This window comes from Pseudopodoces humilis, chromosome 8 (assembly GCF_049639895.1).
Source record: "Pseudopodoces humilis isolate 2021_Gansu_Grassland_sample_001 chromosome 8, ASM4963989v1, whole genome shotgun sequence".
In the NCBI taxonomy this organism is placed as follows: Eukaryota; Metazoa; Chordata; class Aves; order Passeriformes; family Paridae; genus Pseudopodoces; species Pseudopodoces humilis.
Window position 1 is genome coordinate 6,539,526 of NC_142207.1, and position 16,713 is coordinate 6,556,238.

Consider the following 16,713-nt stretch of genomic DNA (forward strand, 5'->3'; position numbering starts at 1 on the left):
TGACTTCCCCATTCTCTAAGAGACTTAAATGTTCACAGATTCTTGTTAGGCTGCAGAGAGGTGCTGCTCAATTTACAGGGCAGGAGCTCATGGTTAGCTCAGTCAGGCATTTTCCAGTCACCCATGTGAATTCTCCTTTATTCCATGAAGAATGTAGTTTTGTTGAAACCCTGTGAATGACAGCACTCCTGATCTGCACTGGCAGAGGAGGGAGGACAATTAGAGCACCTGACTTTCTGTATTTCTTAATATTGCTTCTGCCTTCCTTTTCTGCTCCTTGTTTGTTTTACCTCTTGCTGTGTCTCAAGTAAAAATAAACAATAGGTAGTGTTATGTCACAACACAAGCTTTCAGCACAGGCAGTGATTTTGTAATTCTTTTGAAAACCTCAAAACCTTGGGAAACACAGAAATAGTGTATTTCTCCTTTTGGTTCCCTGGCTTGATACGCTAAAAACTGTAGTTTGGCATAGCTGTAATGCAGGATATGAATGACTAGGTAGATTAATTAGTTTAAAATAAAGTGGATGAGTTTAATGATAAGTGTTTGTCTGAAATTTTGACTTTGCTAGTGTGTGTGTTTCCTACATGCAATGGCAACCATGGCCCTCCTGGCCCAAAAGACCCAAATTTGGTCTTCAGTGACTCTCTTCATGCCTTTCTTTTTAATTTTATCTCCATCTTTAGATGAGGAAGCCTGGAGAGCCCACAGAAATCAAAGGATAAGGGTCACCAGGGATTTATGCAATATGTTCAGTTTTGCAAATTACTGTTTAGCAGTGAACTGATATTTTTAGAGAACTTTAACTGTAGATTACATTTCCTGCAGTTAGCAACAAGTCCAGAAATTGTCATTATTAGGTAAACTTAGGTTTTCCCTTTGCACAGGACTTTATATTTATACTATAATTAAAAAGAAGTCTGCCCTGAAAAATGATATTCTGTGTCAGGAGACTTGGCCAGACAATTAATTATACACTTACTGTATAATTCTGTATTTGTATTAATTATACGTCTCTAAACTGTAGGGAAAAGTTCAATTCCAAGTAACTGAGCTATATATTAATCCTCTGTGTTCAAGGTGCAGTACATTGTGCCAGTGTTTTTGGTATGTTTGATGTAGAGCAGTGTTCAACAATGATCAGTGGTGCATGTTTTGAAATTAATTATTTAATAATGAATTTCAGGGTTGACGATAAAGTAGATGTAGGAGAAATACTGCAGCTGAAGGGATCTGTTTGTCCAAGAGGGCTGGGAAATGCCAGCATTGAATATGTGCAGTGAGAAGTGGAATGGATGTTTTTTTTCTCCCACATTTTTGAAGAATTTTACATTCCTTTTTGTGAGCATTAAAAAAAATACGATGGGTCTCTGATTCTTGGAGAGAGGAGATAATGAAGAGAACAGAGTTTTCATGTTGCTTCCAGAGGAGAATTGTCTTCCTTGTAAACACACCTAGGATTTGTAGAGATGCTTCATTTTCCTTTGGAGGCAAATTTGGGTGTGGGAGTAGAGACAATTTCTGCCTGTGCCGACACGTATGCGCCAGGCGCTTCATCGAGCAGTGACCTCCGTTCTCACTTGCCTGAAAATATTTTTAATTAAAGCTTCCTCATTTTGAGAATTTAGAGATAGGATGACATTTTCCACTTGCCTTGGAACACATTAGTTTGGAAGGAAATCTTGCTGTTTCTCTCCTACTCTTGTATCTCTGGAATGCTTTGGTTTTTAGATAAGATTGTCACTAAAAGTCCCAGGATCTTTCAGTGACACTATCAAACCCAAAAAAATATGGAAAAATTACAAAACCCAAAGAGAACTCGTTTTATACAGGAGAGAGAGTTGTGCCATTAATGTGTGGGAATGTCACAGCTGCAAATTCCAGTTCTTTCTGTGTTCTTGCCCTATTTTTTATATGGCTGGGAATATTTATTCTGTATGGGTCTGCTTCAACATGACATGCTGCAGTTATTATTTCAGTTTCATATCATTGATCCCTAAGGAAATATTTTTCACCAACCAGATCTTTGACTTTTTGTTCTCCCTCCCTCTTTTCCTTTTCCTCCTTTGTTCCAGCACTTGCTGAAATTGTTAGATGAAGTAGGCCAGCTGCTCTTCTTTCTGGAGTGTTTGGAATTAAAATTTCTGATAATTTTAGCTCTTGTTCAATACACCTAAATTAAAAAGCTAATCAGTAATTGACATTTGGAAGAGAAAGTCTTTATTTTTGTTTATCCTTCAGGTGAATTTTAAATGACTGTTTCTCAGATCATGTAATTTAAGCTGGGTTTTTTTTTTTCCCTGCAATGATGAGGGCTGAACCTAAAATAGAATAATTTCTTGTTGGCTCAGAAATAATTTACCGAGGTTCCCTTTCCCCTAGATATGAGATTCAGAATATTTCCCTTATTGTTACTTTCAGCATTTGTTCTCCAACCTGTGTTAGCCATAATAAGATAATTCCCAGTAGGGGAAGGAATTACCATTCCTTTATTGATGTTTCAGAGAGAGAGCAATATCCACAGCCAATGCTGTCCCTGAGGATTTGGTACACACACATTTCACTACAAATAAGATGGAATAGTGATTTTTGCATACTGTTGATGATATCATGCTTGGATTTCTGTGCAAATTTTAGTGATTTTTGATATTTTATTAATCTATTGAGAAAGGAACCTGAAAATCCTTGGGTGTAGGTTTTGAGCATTGTTTTGTTTGTATTTGCTGCTGTTAGTGTTTGCCAGCTCTGTGATAAAAACCCCTTCATCATTTGCCCCTTTACTTTCGTCATGTCAATTACTAGATATTCTTGGGTAGTGCAAATATAATTTAGACATGAATGATGTGCTTTATTTTGCCACAAAGCATTTGCAGACCTTTTCTTGTTTCTTAAAGAAGGCTCAAAAAAGCCCAACCCAACCACACTGAGAAAGACTGTTTTAATTTCACCTGGGGTTGTAAATCAATATCCATTTACTATTCAGTTACTGCTTGCATTTCCCTGGGTAATAGTATAACACATGTAATGTCGATGCAGTTTGGCATTTGTCCTCATTAGTATGGCAAAGGACACTTTTTTTGCAAGAGTAAGCAAGCATCATGCCATATTTGTGACATTTCCTGCCGAACAAAGAAGGAAAGATGAAATCAGTTTGTGTGTGAAAGACCTGCAGCCCACCTCATGTGGTGCCTCCAGTGCTTTTATAAATGAAATCTCTTGAAAAATTAGGCCATATGTTATTTTATTGTATGTTATTGATTACAGAAATCAGAGAAAGGATGGTAGGAGTGGCACAGTGTGGCTTTGTGAGTTCCAACTGATTTATCGGTTTAATAGCTTAAAATAAATACATCATATATTCACCAATATATGAAAACATATCATAAACATATAAACATAAATTCAACATATAAAACACATAAACATAAACGTATATTCAACATATAAACATATATTCAACAATGTCAGCAGCTGAATTATAGGCCAGCAGCAACATAACAAATAACACTTATGATTATACACACATATGTACTTATACATGTTTCCCTATACATTTCTAAACCTCATATATAATTTATTGCTTGCCTTTTCAAATCAAAGTATCATATACATTAATTATACATTAGGATCCTGCTTTATAATTGTTATCTATGTATGGCTTGGAGTTTGGCTTAAAATACACATGCTTCTTGCAGGTTGTTGAGAATGTTGTGGACACTTGAAGAGTAAGCCAGGGTTAGGGCAAATGTATCAGCTACACAACATTCTTTGCTCAGTTGGAAAGCCTCATTTCCAGATTTTACCACATGGTGATGAGAAAGAAAAGCTGGTGGCTGCTCCCTTCTTGGTGGGTGATGTGGAATGCATTGTTGGTCTCAGCTCCCTGCTCATCGGAAAAATCAGTCTCGGTCCTCTGAGGCTGGACAAATACAATTTTAATTTGTGTTTCATAACTTTGGTGTTAAAACAGTGTGGATGGATTCTGGGAGAACGGGAAGCAGGACTGATCAAATAGTTAAGCAGATCCTTTGCAGGAGTCCTAAGGTCACCTAAGAGACTTTTCTGCAGCCCTTGGTTTCCAGCCCCTGTGCCTTGCCATGGCATTCAGCACACCCTTTGTTATCTGTTTCTTGAGAAAGCATTCTGTGCTGTGGAATTGCTTTGTCACACCAAAGACATGTTTAAGCATTCATAAGATTTTTTATTTTTTTTTTTTGTACTAATAATAGATCTTTGTATCTCCATGTGAAGAGACTGTCTCCTGCTTGAGTCAGAGACGCGGCTGTTGGTTTGTTTTCTGACAGTGAAGTGCAATTAAAACTCATCCCTTTTGAAGTTTGTTAGTGAGAGAGACCCTCTGGCTTCCCAGGAGCTCCCTTTAGACTGATTACATAAACTATTTATTACTTGGGAGGAAGTGTGATAGAGGTTTGGACTTCTTTTCCTTTTAAAGTGTTTGTATTAGAAACATCTCTGTTGCTCTCTATATAGTAACATAATCCTTCAGGGGAAGAAGAGGGAGTCCTTTTTGGCTGAGTAACATGCTCTGCAGAGGGGCTTGTAGTGATCCCAGTGTGCCCAGATGACTTGGCAGCTGCTGGGGGAGCTGGAGGAGCAGGAGGCTGTGGGAAGTGTGGGAAGGTGGGGATGGGGAGCAGGGTGGGAGCAGAACCTGGCAGGACGGTCACCCATCACCTGGACAGAAGAAGGGTCATTGCTGGGATCCAGGAGACAGATGGTGAGTTGCAGAGATGGGCAAAATTAATATTTAACAACACAAACTCAGCTCAGTTTGGGCCAGCCATGACTTTGCTCCTGCCAACACCATCTGTAGCATTCCAGAAACACATCCCTACCTCCTCAGCCAAGAGGAGCCAGGCTCAGCAGAGTGGCAGAACACTGCGAGACACCAGGTTCTCTGGAAAGGGAAAAAATGGCATGAAAAAGACAGTTCCAGTAATTCCCAGCTCCTACAGGAGTGTGAGGAACTTTTGGCTGGTTCACAGAGGCAGCCAAGGAGGGGGCAGAGGAGTGGAAGGAAGCCTGCAGCTGTTGGTGGGAGAAGCAGCTTGTTCTGGGATTGCAGAACGAGCGACCAAGGAAGGACAGAGCTTCCTCCCAGTGAATATCTTTTGACTCCACACTGTGAAATGAGAACATTTTTACATCTCAGAAGTGGACAGTGGGCAGAGAGGAGCTGGTAGAAACAATACATGAAATCAGGGCAAAGTCTTCAGGTCAGAATTAGCAATATGCATTCTAGGGAAAGATTAGGAACACAAATCAGCTGCAAGTTAGTTACTAGGCTGGGAATTGGGTTAAAATATTTCTACCTAATAATCCAAGCACTGAAAAATCTGTTGTGAGATTTTTAATTTTTTTACTTTCTACAGTAGATTCAGGAAGAGATCAAAGTTGGAACATAAAAACCAACAAACTTTTTTTTTTAAGCCAGAAGATTACTGCTGATTTTGGTGAAATCCTTGAAAGCAGGGACAGAACTGTTGTGACAGTTTTGCAACCCCCTCTTCTCAGCTGCACAGCTGGGGACAATGCATTTGGATAAAGTGGAGGAAAGCTGCCTGCTGACTTCTATTATTCCTTTCTTAGGAATGGTAAGAGAGAAAAAGATTTTATTCCTAGGAAAGCTTTGTTCTGGAAAAGAAAGCATAAAACCACACTATAAAGCCAGGCATAAAATATATTTTAAGTAGGGACATTGTAGCTATTAAAGTGCTGTGTAATGAGAAGGCAACACAGGATGGGCACCTTGCTTTATGTACAGTGCTGGTCTATACATGAAGCCATCTAATCAGATATAGGTGTCCTTTAATTAAGGTCTCATGTACAGTGCAGTAGCAGTGAGGGAATATGATGAAAAGAAATGGAAAAGGAAGGTGCTTTATTTACCACACTGGGAAGCATTTATCGTATGGAAATGACCAGAATTTAAATTTTTATCATCTGCCACAATTTGCTGCTGCTTTAATTAAAACAGCACCGAGGACTCGTACGGTGAGCCTGGCTAGATGCTCCTAATGACTGTCAGATGGGAAGGCAAGGGGTACGGAGAGGGCAGGGCTGCGGGAAGATCCGGAGGGAGATGGTGCCAGATGGCCCGGCTTATTTTATTAATTTAGATCTCCATTACAGCTTTTCTTTTCTTCTTCTCTCCGAAGGATGAGTTAGTTTAATGGGAATCATTTCACAGCCACGGGGCGAGGTGTTTAACTCTCTGGATCCCGCAGCACTGCAGCAGGACGCATTTGTCACTCGTGTGTCCCAGGGCTGGACACCTCTGCTCCAGCCCAGCAACCCTTCACTCTGCTCATTCATTGAATCCTGCTGCCCTAAACCAGTCCCAGCTTCTTGGCAGCAAAACCGTGCCAAGGAAATGTTCTGAGCTGTTTTCTCTTTCATCCTCACCTGCTCAGGGAGCAGCCAGGCTGTCCGTGCTGCTGGGCATCGCCTCTTTGGGCTGACCTGTTCCACCTGCAAAACCCTCTTGGTAGCAGCAAATAGCCTCACTCTTCTTCTTCCAGCTCTGGGCTACCCAGGAAGCACAGAGAACTACTGAAAAAGGAGAGTTTGAAAGATTTTTTTCCTCTTGGGTTTGGTCCCGAGAGCCGCTCTCGGTTCGTGCGGGATCTGCCGCCTCCCGGTGGCTCCGGCCGGGAGCTGCGCACAGCGGGAGCGGCTGCTTTTATAGCGATTGTTTCCAGAAAACCGGGAATATCGCCTCCAGAAAGCCTCTTGGGCACAGCCTAAAGGCTCTGCATTTTAATTTCTTTTTAATTTTTAATTTCTTCCCTCTCTTGCCTTTACAGTGATAACAAAGGAGCTTCGATTTGCCGAGTCTTCTGCTTTATCAGTGGTTATTGGATCGGTGTTGGCAGCAAAATGAACTTGTCCTGTGTGATTCGGTGACAAAAACCAAAAACTGCCAAACTTAGGAACGATCTCTAGATCCCGAATGTGTATCCTCTATAAAAAGCCTGTTCAGCAGTTCATGACTTCATTCATAAATCTGTATCACATTTAGGTCATTCTTGGATTCCAGCAGAGTAGCTAGACTCATTTGGATCACGACTGTATAGCAGAACAAATAGCAAGATGCATTTCCACATACTGTGATTTTAGTGGCACTTGCAGGAAAACCCCCAAATTCACCCCAAAAATTTATGGCATGCCACGACAAGAAAAAGAACCAAAGAAAAAGCTCTAAATGTAGTGCCAAGAAGAGGATGAAACCTGATATGACAGCACGGGGAATAAGGCACAGCATTTTTGGGATTCTGAATCAATACCTGGAATTTTGAACATCATTCAAATAATTTTCAAAATATCTTGTATTGTGATCCACAGATATTTTTTTTCCAAACTCTGTCAATTTGTAATGGTTTTCCAGTGCACTCCCAAGGATTTCACAGGTGTAGGAAAATTGCATTTCATCATCCCAAGGCAGACAGTGACACAGCTGTCAACAGCAAAGTGATTTATGCTGTCACCTCTGCTGGACCTGCAGTGTTCAGCTCTGTGCTGTGACAAAGCCTGTGCTGAGGGGGAAGGCAAAGATAAGAGGTAGGGATGCCTGGGAGGAATCAGAGAGTCTTTGGAGGGTCTGTGGGGTGATGGGGAAACGAGGGATCTCACGTAGTCATTGAACAATGAGTCCTTGTGCCAAGTGAGACACAGGAGAAATGCTGGTGGAGCACAGGATTCAGATTATTCTGAAGCCTTATGCTGTATATTAAATATTAGATGAGATTAGATTAGATTAACCAATCAGAACTTGTTGGGCTATCAAAATGAAGTCTTTGGGCACTGAAAATACACCTTTTTGAGAAAGATGCATAAAAATTAGTGACATAGTTTTGACAAGGATCTCAAATTTTGAGTGTTTTTTGCAAAGCTTGTCCAGACTTTTGAAGCTTTGTTGTCATTTCAGAACTGAGAGCTCCCAGCTTTCCTTGTTAGACTGACAGCGACCAAATATTGCCTCTATTTCCTTAGTTCTTCCCTAGCACTGGAAATTGCCTGGTTATTTTCCAGTTGTTTTGTTAAAATGACTTTACAAATGGTTTTCATCCTACCTTTACCCAGTACTTGATTTCTGTGTTCTCATTGTTCCTTTTTCACTCTTTTTCCCTCAGTGCATTTTCTCTTAATATTGTTAATAATTGTCTTAATCACTGTTAATATTTTACCAGGTCTAGAGAGAATGAGCCCATGATTGAGTGTGAGTGAAGTAGACTTTCAGAATTATACAACATACAAAATTGTATCAAAATATTGAATGATTTATTTAGGGGTATGAGTACATTATACCAGTAATCTAATTCCCTGTATCTTCCTAAGCAGCTTTCAAAACCATTTTTTGATTTCTTTGGGTTTCAGATTGCTTCTAAAATAATGAAAACGGATGGAGCTGAGGATGAATCATCATGACAACGTTTGGTACCAACAGGGACTTTTGCCAGAGTATTTTAATCAGGAACAGGGTCCCAGTGGCACTGGCCCACTTAGACCTGCAGATACAAATTAAAAATAAAGAATTCTTGCTACTTCCCTTACTTGTACTGGTGTTGCAACAGCTTAAATTAAAGCTTCTATGAAGAGTAAGCAATGAATCTAACCCAAAGTGTGTGATTAGGTGGCAGGCAGGCTGAGAGCCGTGGGTTTTTCTGATGTTCCTCAGAGGGAGGAAGGCACAAGGACTCCCTTTGGGCACCTTATTGCAGCAGGTCAGCACACAGGAGCATCCTCCCAGCCCAACCAAACACAAACCAGTCACCAGGAAAGGCTGGGGGGCTCCTGATCACCTTTAGAGAATGAGTGTTAAACAATCATAACTTACCCTTCTTTGCCCTGCACTGACACACAGCTCTCTCCCGAGGGAGCTGGGGAGCCCATGTTTCACATGCAAATCAAGAAATGGGATTGTTTCTGTGAAATGGAAATCCATGAAAAAATTTGTGTTCTGTGAAAGATCTAAACTTTCCTTTGCACATCAGCATCAGAAGTTTTATGGATGTAGCTTGAACCAGACTTTTGAAAAAGGAGACGAAACAAAACCAAAGCAAGCCTAGAATCAGAAACAATATTAAATGGTTATTTCTTACACTATGAATCAATATTGGTCTGGTAAGAGGGATTCTATTTTCAAGCCTTTCTCCTGCCTGTGGGGACTTCATTACTGCTGACATTAGGCATTGGATGACCTGGCAGTCTGCATTCAGCCCCACAGGTAAATTCAACTTCCTGACTCTGAGCAGACTGGGTCAATTCACAATTTGTTGATTGGAACTGCCATTAATTATGGCTGCAAAAGCAATTGCAGGTGACAATACAAGCAAAATAAACACCAGCTGTTGTGGAAGTCATAAGGTAGGAAATCTTGATCTCAGGTTGTGTTTCTCAGTAGCACAAATAATTGCACAGTAATTAGTACAACTTGTCATTTAATAGGTGGGACATGACCAGAAGACATACTAATGTAATCTTTTTTATTATTTTTTTTTTTTCTCCAGGATGATTTTCTGTACAGTGTCTCTGTTCTAAGTGGAATCCTTTGCACTGTCTTGGCAGTAATCAAATTTATGCTGGGAAAGGTCCTTACAAGCAGAGCACTGATAACTGATGGTAAGTGTGACATTGATCCTGCTGCTTTTATAGACTCTTCCAGGGACCCTGCATGATGACAGCTGTGAAAGAGCATTGAAATAAGGCTGAGAAACCCTATACCTAGAACAGTCTGTGGTACCACTGGCCTCTAGCACAGATAGCTCAGCTGAAATGGGGGTATCTGGTGGAAGCCAAGCAGTGATTGTGTGGATAGTAAGCAATAATAGAGTTAGTGGTAGAGCAGAATGGATTAGAGGTGTATTAGTCAGAGGTTAGGCTGCAGCAGGGGGATATGACACCAGTTCAGAGAGCTTTGGTTAATTCACCTCCATCCTCACTGCCTGTGCATGGTAAAATCCTGAAAGCTCAAATGAAGCAAAGTCTGCTGCAGAAACACCACCTGCCTGGAGCAGGGATCATCCCCAGCATCCCCAGGAACCCCTTTGGTGTTGCTGTCACCACAGCACTTTCCCTGCCACCCAGCAGGGCTGCTGGAGCACAGCAGGTGTGAAACACAACCCTTCCCTGCCCTGCTCGCCTCTGCTGGGGTCTGGATCTCCTCCCCTACACCCTTGGGACACCTCACTGCCACCACTGCACTGGCCCAGGTGTGGAGCACCTGGTTTTGGTTTTAGAGGTAGGTTTAAAATCATGCCTTGAAAGTAGGTCCAGATATTCCTCTTTCTGACAGGGCTCAAGCTTCTGAATCCTCAGAAATCCCAGGGATGTGCCCTTCAAACGGGTGAGGCCACAGTAGTGGCAGAAATTTCACAGCCCCCTACAAATCTCTTCAAGAGCTTTTATCTGCCAAGGTAGTTTGAAATACTCAGTAGACACTGTAGAATGTTCATGATTCATGGGTTGTGCTGCCTAAATTATTTTACTCTTTGCTAAACATTTCTTGTTAAGGAAATTCAATTTTCAGCTTACTCTAGAGATACGTAAAATTTGCTTTATTTTAAGCAAATTAAACATACTTAAAATTTTTCTTGATGATGTGTGATAACACATGTTATGAGTATCTCTATCATCCCACTTATATGAATTCTTCATGAGTATTTATATTTTAAATCTGAAAGAAGCAAAAAAGGCACCAGAATAGCAGTGAGGGGGTTACAACTAAGCCACTGCCTCCCTGCATTTGGGATTCTCTCCCAGCAGGCCTCCAACTCAGAGATCTTATTCTTTCCAATGGACTCTGCCACTCCAGACATTTTAAAACAAAAATATATCCAAACTGCAGAGAGGATTCTGGAAAGGATGCTGGGAACTGCAGCTCAGTGAGTCTGACTTCCCTCAGTGCCAGGGTGGAAGTGGGACACGCTGACCATTTCAGAACTGTGCCTAGGCAGGCAAACAATGAACCTTCCCTTTAAAGAAATGTAGCTTAGTTTTGAAACAGAGCAGTTTACTCAGCCAAAATATTAACTGAAAATTCCAAAATAACTCCGGCTCTGAATTGTTCTCCTGTATGACAGAGAAATCTCTTTCCCCATAATTACATCCTCATGCTAATGATACTGCTTCTGAGCTGGAGACTGCTCATTCTTTGATTAAAAAAATTAGGGAAAAAAGTATACAATTACCTCAGCCTGGTTTTTATCTCTCTTCTCCCCTTTAGAACTACTTTAGAAAATGTAGGAGGCTGATCTTAACATGTGTGGTTAAATATCTGCTTTCACAAGATATATTTACATATGTACTTGATTTATTAACAATCAGGAAGAGACAATGTGATTCAGCAGCTGAGACAGATTTAGCAGTCCCTTGCATATCTTTTTTTAGTGTTTTCTGTTTCCTGCTAATTTACCTCCTGTGATCCCTGGCTCCAGACCAACAAACTGTTTTGAGTAAAAGGAGCATGAATTTTTCTTCCTAAAAAATAGGTTTATTTTCAGAACAGAAAATTCTGTTATGCATGTCAACCTCTATTAACCATTATTTTTAAACTATTTTTGTTTTAGAGTAGGTCTTAACAGCAATATCACTTTATTTAGAGCCTAGATGTATGAATCCTAATGAGGCAAAATGTAATTTGTACAGTTTGTTTATAGCAAGCGCTCTTGGCCTTTTGGATAATAAAAATAGCCATTTCCTGCCTTGAATTTTGTGACATTTCAGAGGACAGCTCTGTGACAGTCAGTGATGTCAGCCAACTTTCCTGTAGGTTTTAGGTACCTGTTTCCTGCCCAGATTTAGCCACCTGTTTTTTCCTGTGCTGGCCTCATACTTTGAACAGTGTCTGGATTAATACCTGCATGATTTCCATTACATGATTTCCTGCCACATCAGCAAAGAAAGGTTTGGCTGAATGAGAGTCAGGAAGGGGAAAAAAAAATTTCCTTTGCAAGTAGCTTTTAAATCATTTGGAACCATCAGCCAATAATGGCATGAAAATATTTTATTCTTTTGCAAGTTGTGCTGATGGATTCTGAATTAAGCTAGAGCAGGGGAAGTAAATTGGTTTAAATTTCTAATTATTAATTTATATTTTATATATCTATAGACACAATATACACAATTTCAGCATGTGTTAGCAGTATAAATGAATAAGTAGACAAAGACTGGATGTGAGAGGTGTGGATCAAAGGAGGCACTCGGGAACAAGTGTCAGGTGTATCATTTTTGGCAGTCATGGGGAATTGCAAAACCTGGCAAAAATTCTGTAAACAGCATCTGGCTGGAGCTGACTCACCAAGCAATATAGAATATTTCAAGTTTGATATTTCATTTGTTATCTAGGTTAAACAGTGTATGGATCTACCAAATTAATGCATGCTCAGTGACATTTTTTGTGTAGAGCAACAGGGGTATCTTTTGGATTATTGTGGAAAAAATCAGAAAAAGGGAATTTGAAAGTAAAAAACACAACAAAAGGAATGACTTAAGAAAGCCCAAATCAATAATTAATCAAACAGGAGTTGAATGAAAAAGGGCATTAATTTTTTCAAAAGCTCTGTGAGAATTTTGAAGGGGCAGTCTTGGAGAAAAGGAGAAAGGGTTAAAAAAAAAAGAATCCAAAAGGATGTTCATTAAAATTGTAAATAGTATATAAGAAGCTGTTTTCTGTCTAAAGCATAAATGGAAAATAGAATTATCCTGTATGTCTTCAGCAATGTCTACAAGTCTAAGTAATAGTGCCAAGCACATAAATAAATACCTGGAATGGGATAAATACTCCAAGAGAGGGTCTTTGACAGGTTACTGTGCAAAGTCATTTTCCTTTCCATGAGTTCCTGTGGTTCATCTTTTAATTATTTTTTTTCCCCCCCTTCTAGGTTTCAACTCTCTTGTAGGTGGAATAATGGGATTTTCCATCCTTCTTAGTGCAGAAGTGTTTAAACACAATTCTTCTGTCTGGTACCTGGATGGCAGTATAGGAGTGTTAATTGGACTTACAATATCTGCCTATGGAATCAAGTGAGTATCTCCTGGGAGCAGGCAGGGCCCTGAGAGCTCGGAGGTCACAGTCTTTAAGAGTTTAGGTAATTCCAGTGAAATCAGTCCCTGGAGTTTATTAGACTAGCAGCCAATGCTGGAGCAGGCTGTGTGGAAAGCGCTGTGTCCCCACACCAGCTGGAAAGCAACCGGGACTTAAAAACAAATTGGAACAATTTTAGATTTTTGTCTACCTGAAATACAATATCTGAAAAATAACAAAAAATGATGGATAAAGTCAGTCCTCCTTGCATTTATGCCACATTTCTGAGCACTGCTTTGCTAAAGGAAGTCTGGGTTAAAGGAAAGGTGCCCAAGTTTAAAGAAGGATCTTGCTATTGATTTCTGCCCCAGCGCTACCTTCGGCAACTTCTGAAGTTCCTCTCATCTCTTAGATGCTGTTCCTTTTGAATTTTAAGATGCTCCCTTGATTCACACCAGAAACAGAATGAAAAATCAAATGAAGCTCTGCCATGCAGCTCATTGCTGCCACAATTTCCCTTGACTGTGTGGAATCTAGCCCGAATTTTGCACTTTATCCCTTATGGCTTATCTGCCATAAGAGAAAGGGAGATGGAGCATCCTAGTTGGAATCCTGCCTGTTGAGAAGCAGCCCTTGGCCAGGCTGCACTCAGCCCTCAGCTGGAAGCTGTGTGGGTTTGGTTGGTTATTTTATTTTTTCAACTTGGAAAATTCAATTAACATTTTAATGGGGAGTACCACTCTTAAATAGGTCGGTATAATCACAATTTCCACTGTAAAACTAACCGTTCTGGAAAACTGCAAAGGCTGTTACGCCACCTGAGCTCTTTTTTATGTTTATGTATTCAGTTCTGGGGCTGTCCTGTGCCTGTGCATGATCCTTTGTGCTCTCCCTGCAGGCTGCTCATCGATATGGTGCCCAGGGTGAGGCAAACGCGCCACTACGAGATGTTCGAGTGAAGGTGCCGCCCTCTCCCTGCAAGGACTGTAAAACCACAGCGTCCTACGTCTTGGCAAGTGGTGCCAATGGTATTTTCCTGAATATGCAGTTTGTTTCCCCGTGGTCTGTTTCTGTTGAAGTTTGTTTGAGTGGGAAAATCTCTCTGTAAATCTGGCATATTGTGCACACTGCTTGCGATTCAGCCAAACAGCAGCGTTTTGGTTTGGTTTTTTTTTTCCTTATTTATTTCCAGTATGCTATTGATTCCTGTGACAATAGAAAACATGCAGTTCGCAGTTTGAACCCAGCTGCCATGTTGTATATTCCAGAGTGAAAGTGTTTTCAATGGTGTGGTAAGCCTGTGGGTAAAGAAGTGCCAGTTTCAGATTTGAGTTTTGGATTTTTTTCTTTTCCCCTGGCCTGTATTTTCCCAAACACATGCTGTAACAGGAGAACAATCCTTGCTAACCTCTTCAACTAAGATTATCTTACATAGAGTCTGGACACCAAGAGCTGTGTTGCTTAAAACACTTAAGTAGCTATTTCCACCCTGTTGTTGAAATAAACAACCAGAAAGAGCAGGTACAGCCCTTTCTGTGATCAGAGAGATACTGCATTTTAACCCCAAATTAACTGAAACGATACCTCTTCGATTTAAAGTCTATTTTTTTCTTAATGAGACACTGTTCATAGCTTTGCATGGACCAAACAAGCACACACAGTATTACTGTACAGACCAAAGCCAAAAGAGTCATGCAGGGAAGAGGAGCTGCTCAAGGAATGGGATTTTCATCTCCTATTTTACCATATGCAGCTGTACCAGCGTGTGTGACGTTGTGGTTGCTCTGTAGTCTGACAACGGCACAGCAGTGGCTCAATCTCGTGGTGAGATACAGATCTATTTATTAGATTTAGATTGTCCTGTAAAGTGTTGCTCACTTTCCACCACACATCTTATATATTACTTAATAGCAGGTTAATGATCAAAGAATCTTGATGTATAATCAATAAAACTGGTATCTATTTTATACAGTATCTGTAAGTAACATTTGAAAACTATTTCCAGAATGTATCATAGAACAAAGTCTTCCTGTATAGCAGCCTATTAAACTGGATTCTCTGGCTATAGCCATTTTCTCTTTATTTTATGTTTTCCAGGTTGGTTTTCACAACAGAGAATCAGTATTTTGCTTCTATTTATCACAGGTGAATAAAAAATAGGGCAGACCACTGCAAAGCTTGAAACAAGACCATGGTAAGTAGGTCAGTAGCTAGAAATGCCCATTTCTAGTACATAACAATAGACAGATGCAGATATGAGAGTAGATGTACAATTGGGCTGATCAGTGAGGGATGTACAGCAGAGACACTTTTTTTTACAGCTGTGATGTTAAAATTGTATTTCCCATCATCTATGACTTGACCAGGTCCTCCAGGATCTCTAGTAAAAGCCAACTCCCACTGGTAGGTGTTGGAAGGGACCCCACAGTGGTTTCCCTGACCTGGCAGGACCCATATGAGAGTGACAGTATTGGGAAGAGAACATGCCTTGATACAGGACTCCTTAGGGCAAAATGAAATCTCTCCTGCTGCTATCGTTTGTTTTCACATGTTTTGGATCAATTAAGTTTGTGTTTGTATGCAAAGTGATGCTGTCAGTGCTGATGCTGCCTGTGCCTTGCTGTCACAGGATGATGTCACTCAGCTCTAAGGTGACAAAGGAGCTACTTCAGAGGAGCATTCAGAAGACTCCAGAAGGACTGGGAAGTGTGGGAGTGCTCACTGTACTCAGCACAGGTGGAATTTTAAATATCAAATGCCACCCCAAGACTCTGTCTTCCTGCACAAGACTTAATGTCTTACACTTTGCTTTTCCCGTTTCTTCTCTCACACCAGTTCCATGAAGGGAGCTGTGGAACTGGTATTTCCTCACTGATTAACAGGGTTTGTCAGGCATCCTCAGCCTCAGAATCACAGAGCCAGGGCCTGAACCTAGCAATATTAGTTCAGTTTGTTAGATTTCTTGATACTGTTTACCCTTTTCCACCTCCCTGAAGGCTTTATTCCCACTCCAGTCCCATTGCTAGTTTTGAGAATGACACCTGAGAACTACCAGAAGTGCTGCTCCCCAGGGCCATGCAGTCCAGGAGCCTGTTTGTAGCCCATGCTGCAGAAAACTGAGGAGAAGGGGCATGGCTGAACTGATATAACCTTTGCCACACCAAAGTCCTAAACCACTGAAAGTATGCAGGACACTCAAACCAACACCCAGCTCAATCATGAAACAGCTCTGTTAAAAGGCTGAGTGCAAACGGGAGCACAGATGTGCTCATGCACGTAGGAAGGTTAAACACTCAGTTAATGAAGTTTCACACTTCTTTCTGGAACTCTGGAATGTTCTAAGGATGTTTCTGAGTACAGAAAAGGAGATGTGGTTACACAAGTTAATCATGCTCTTATCAGATCAATTTAAGCCAATAGCAGAGAGTTTTCAGTTACCACAGGTGCTTCAAAGCATTGCTAGCATTAGCAGGTAAGTACAAGAAAATAACAGAAATACTCGTGATACTTGAAAAAGTCCAGGAAAAAAGTGATTCTCAGAAATGGTGATAAAGCAGCTGGCATCAAGGAGACTGTGTGGTACGTGACAATAGCAGAGAAAATAACTGCTCATCCATCTACTGTGACACTGCTCGAGCTCAGAGGGAACAGTTTCTATACGAGTTTTA

The 16,713-nt window shown here is 40.7% G+C and overlaps 1 protein-coding gene across 2 annotated transcripts in view; it reads left to right on the forward strand.

Annotated features, from left to right (window-relative positions):
• TMEM163 (transmembrane protein 163) overlaps window positions 1-15,079 on the forward strand; it is an 86,633-nt gene extending 71,554 nt beyond the window's left edge. For both annotated transcript variants that reach the window (XM_005519616.3, XM_088058988.1), the window contains 3 exons: window positions 9,531-9,642; window positions 12,903-13,044; window positions 13,944-15,079. In XM_005519616.3, coding sequence (XP_005519673.1) covers window positions 9,531-9,642; window positions 12,903-13,044; window positions 13,944-14,004 — 315 coding nt within the window. In that variant the 3' untranslated portion in view covers window positions 14,005-15,079. The remainder of the gene's footprint in view (window positions 1-9,530; window positions 9,643-12,902; window positions 13,045-13,943) is intronic.
• The last annotated feature ends 1,634 nt before the right edge of the window (window positions 15,080-16,713 follow it).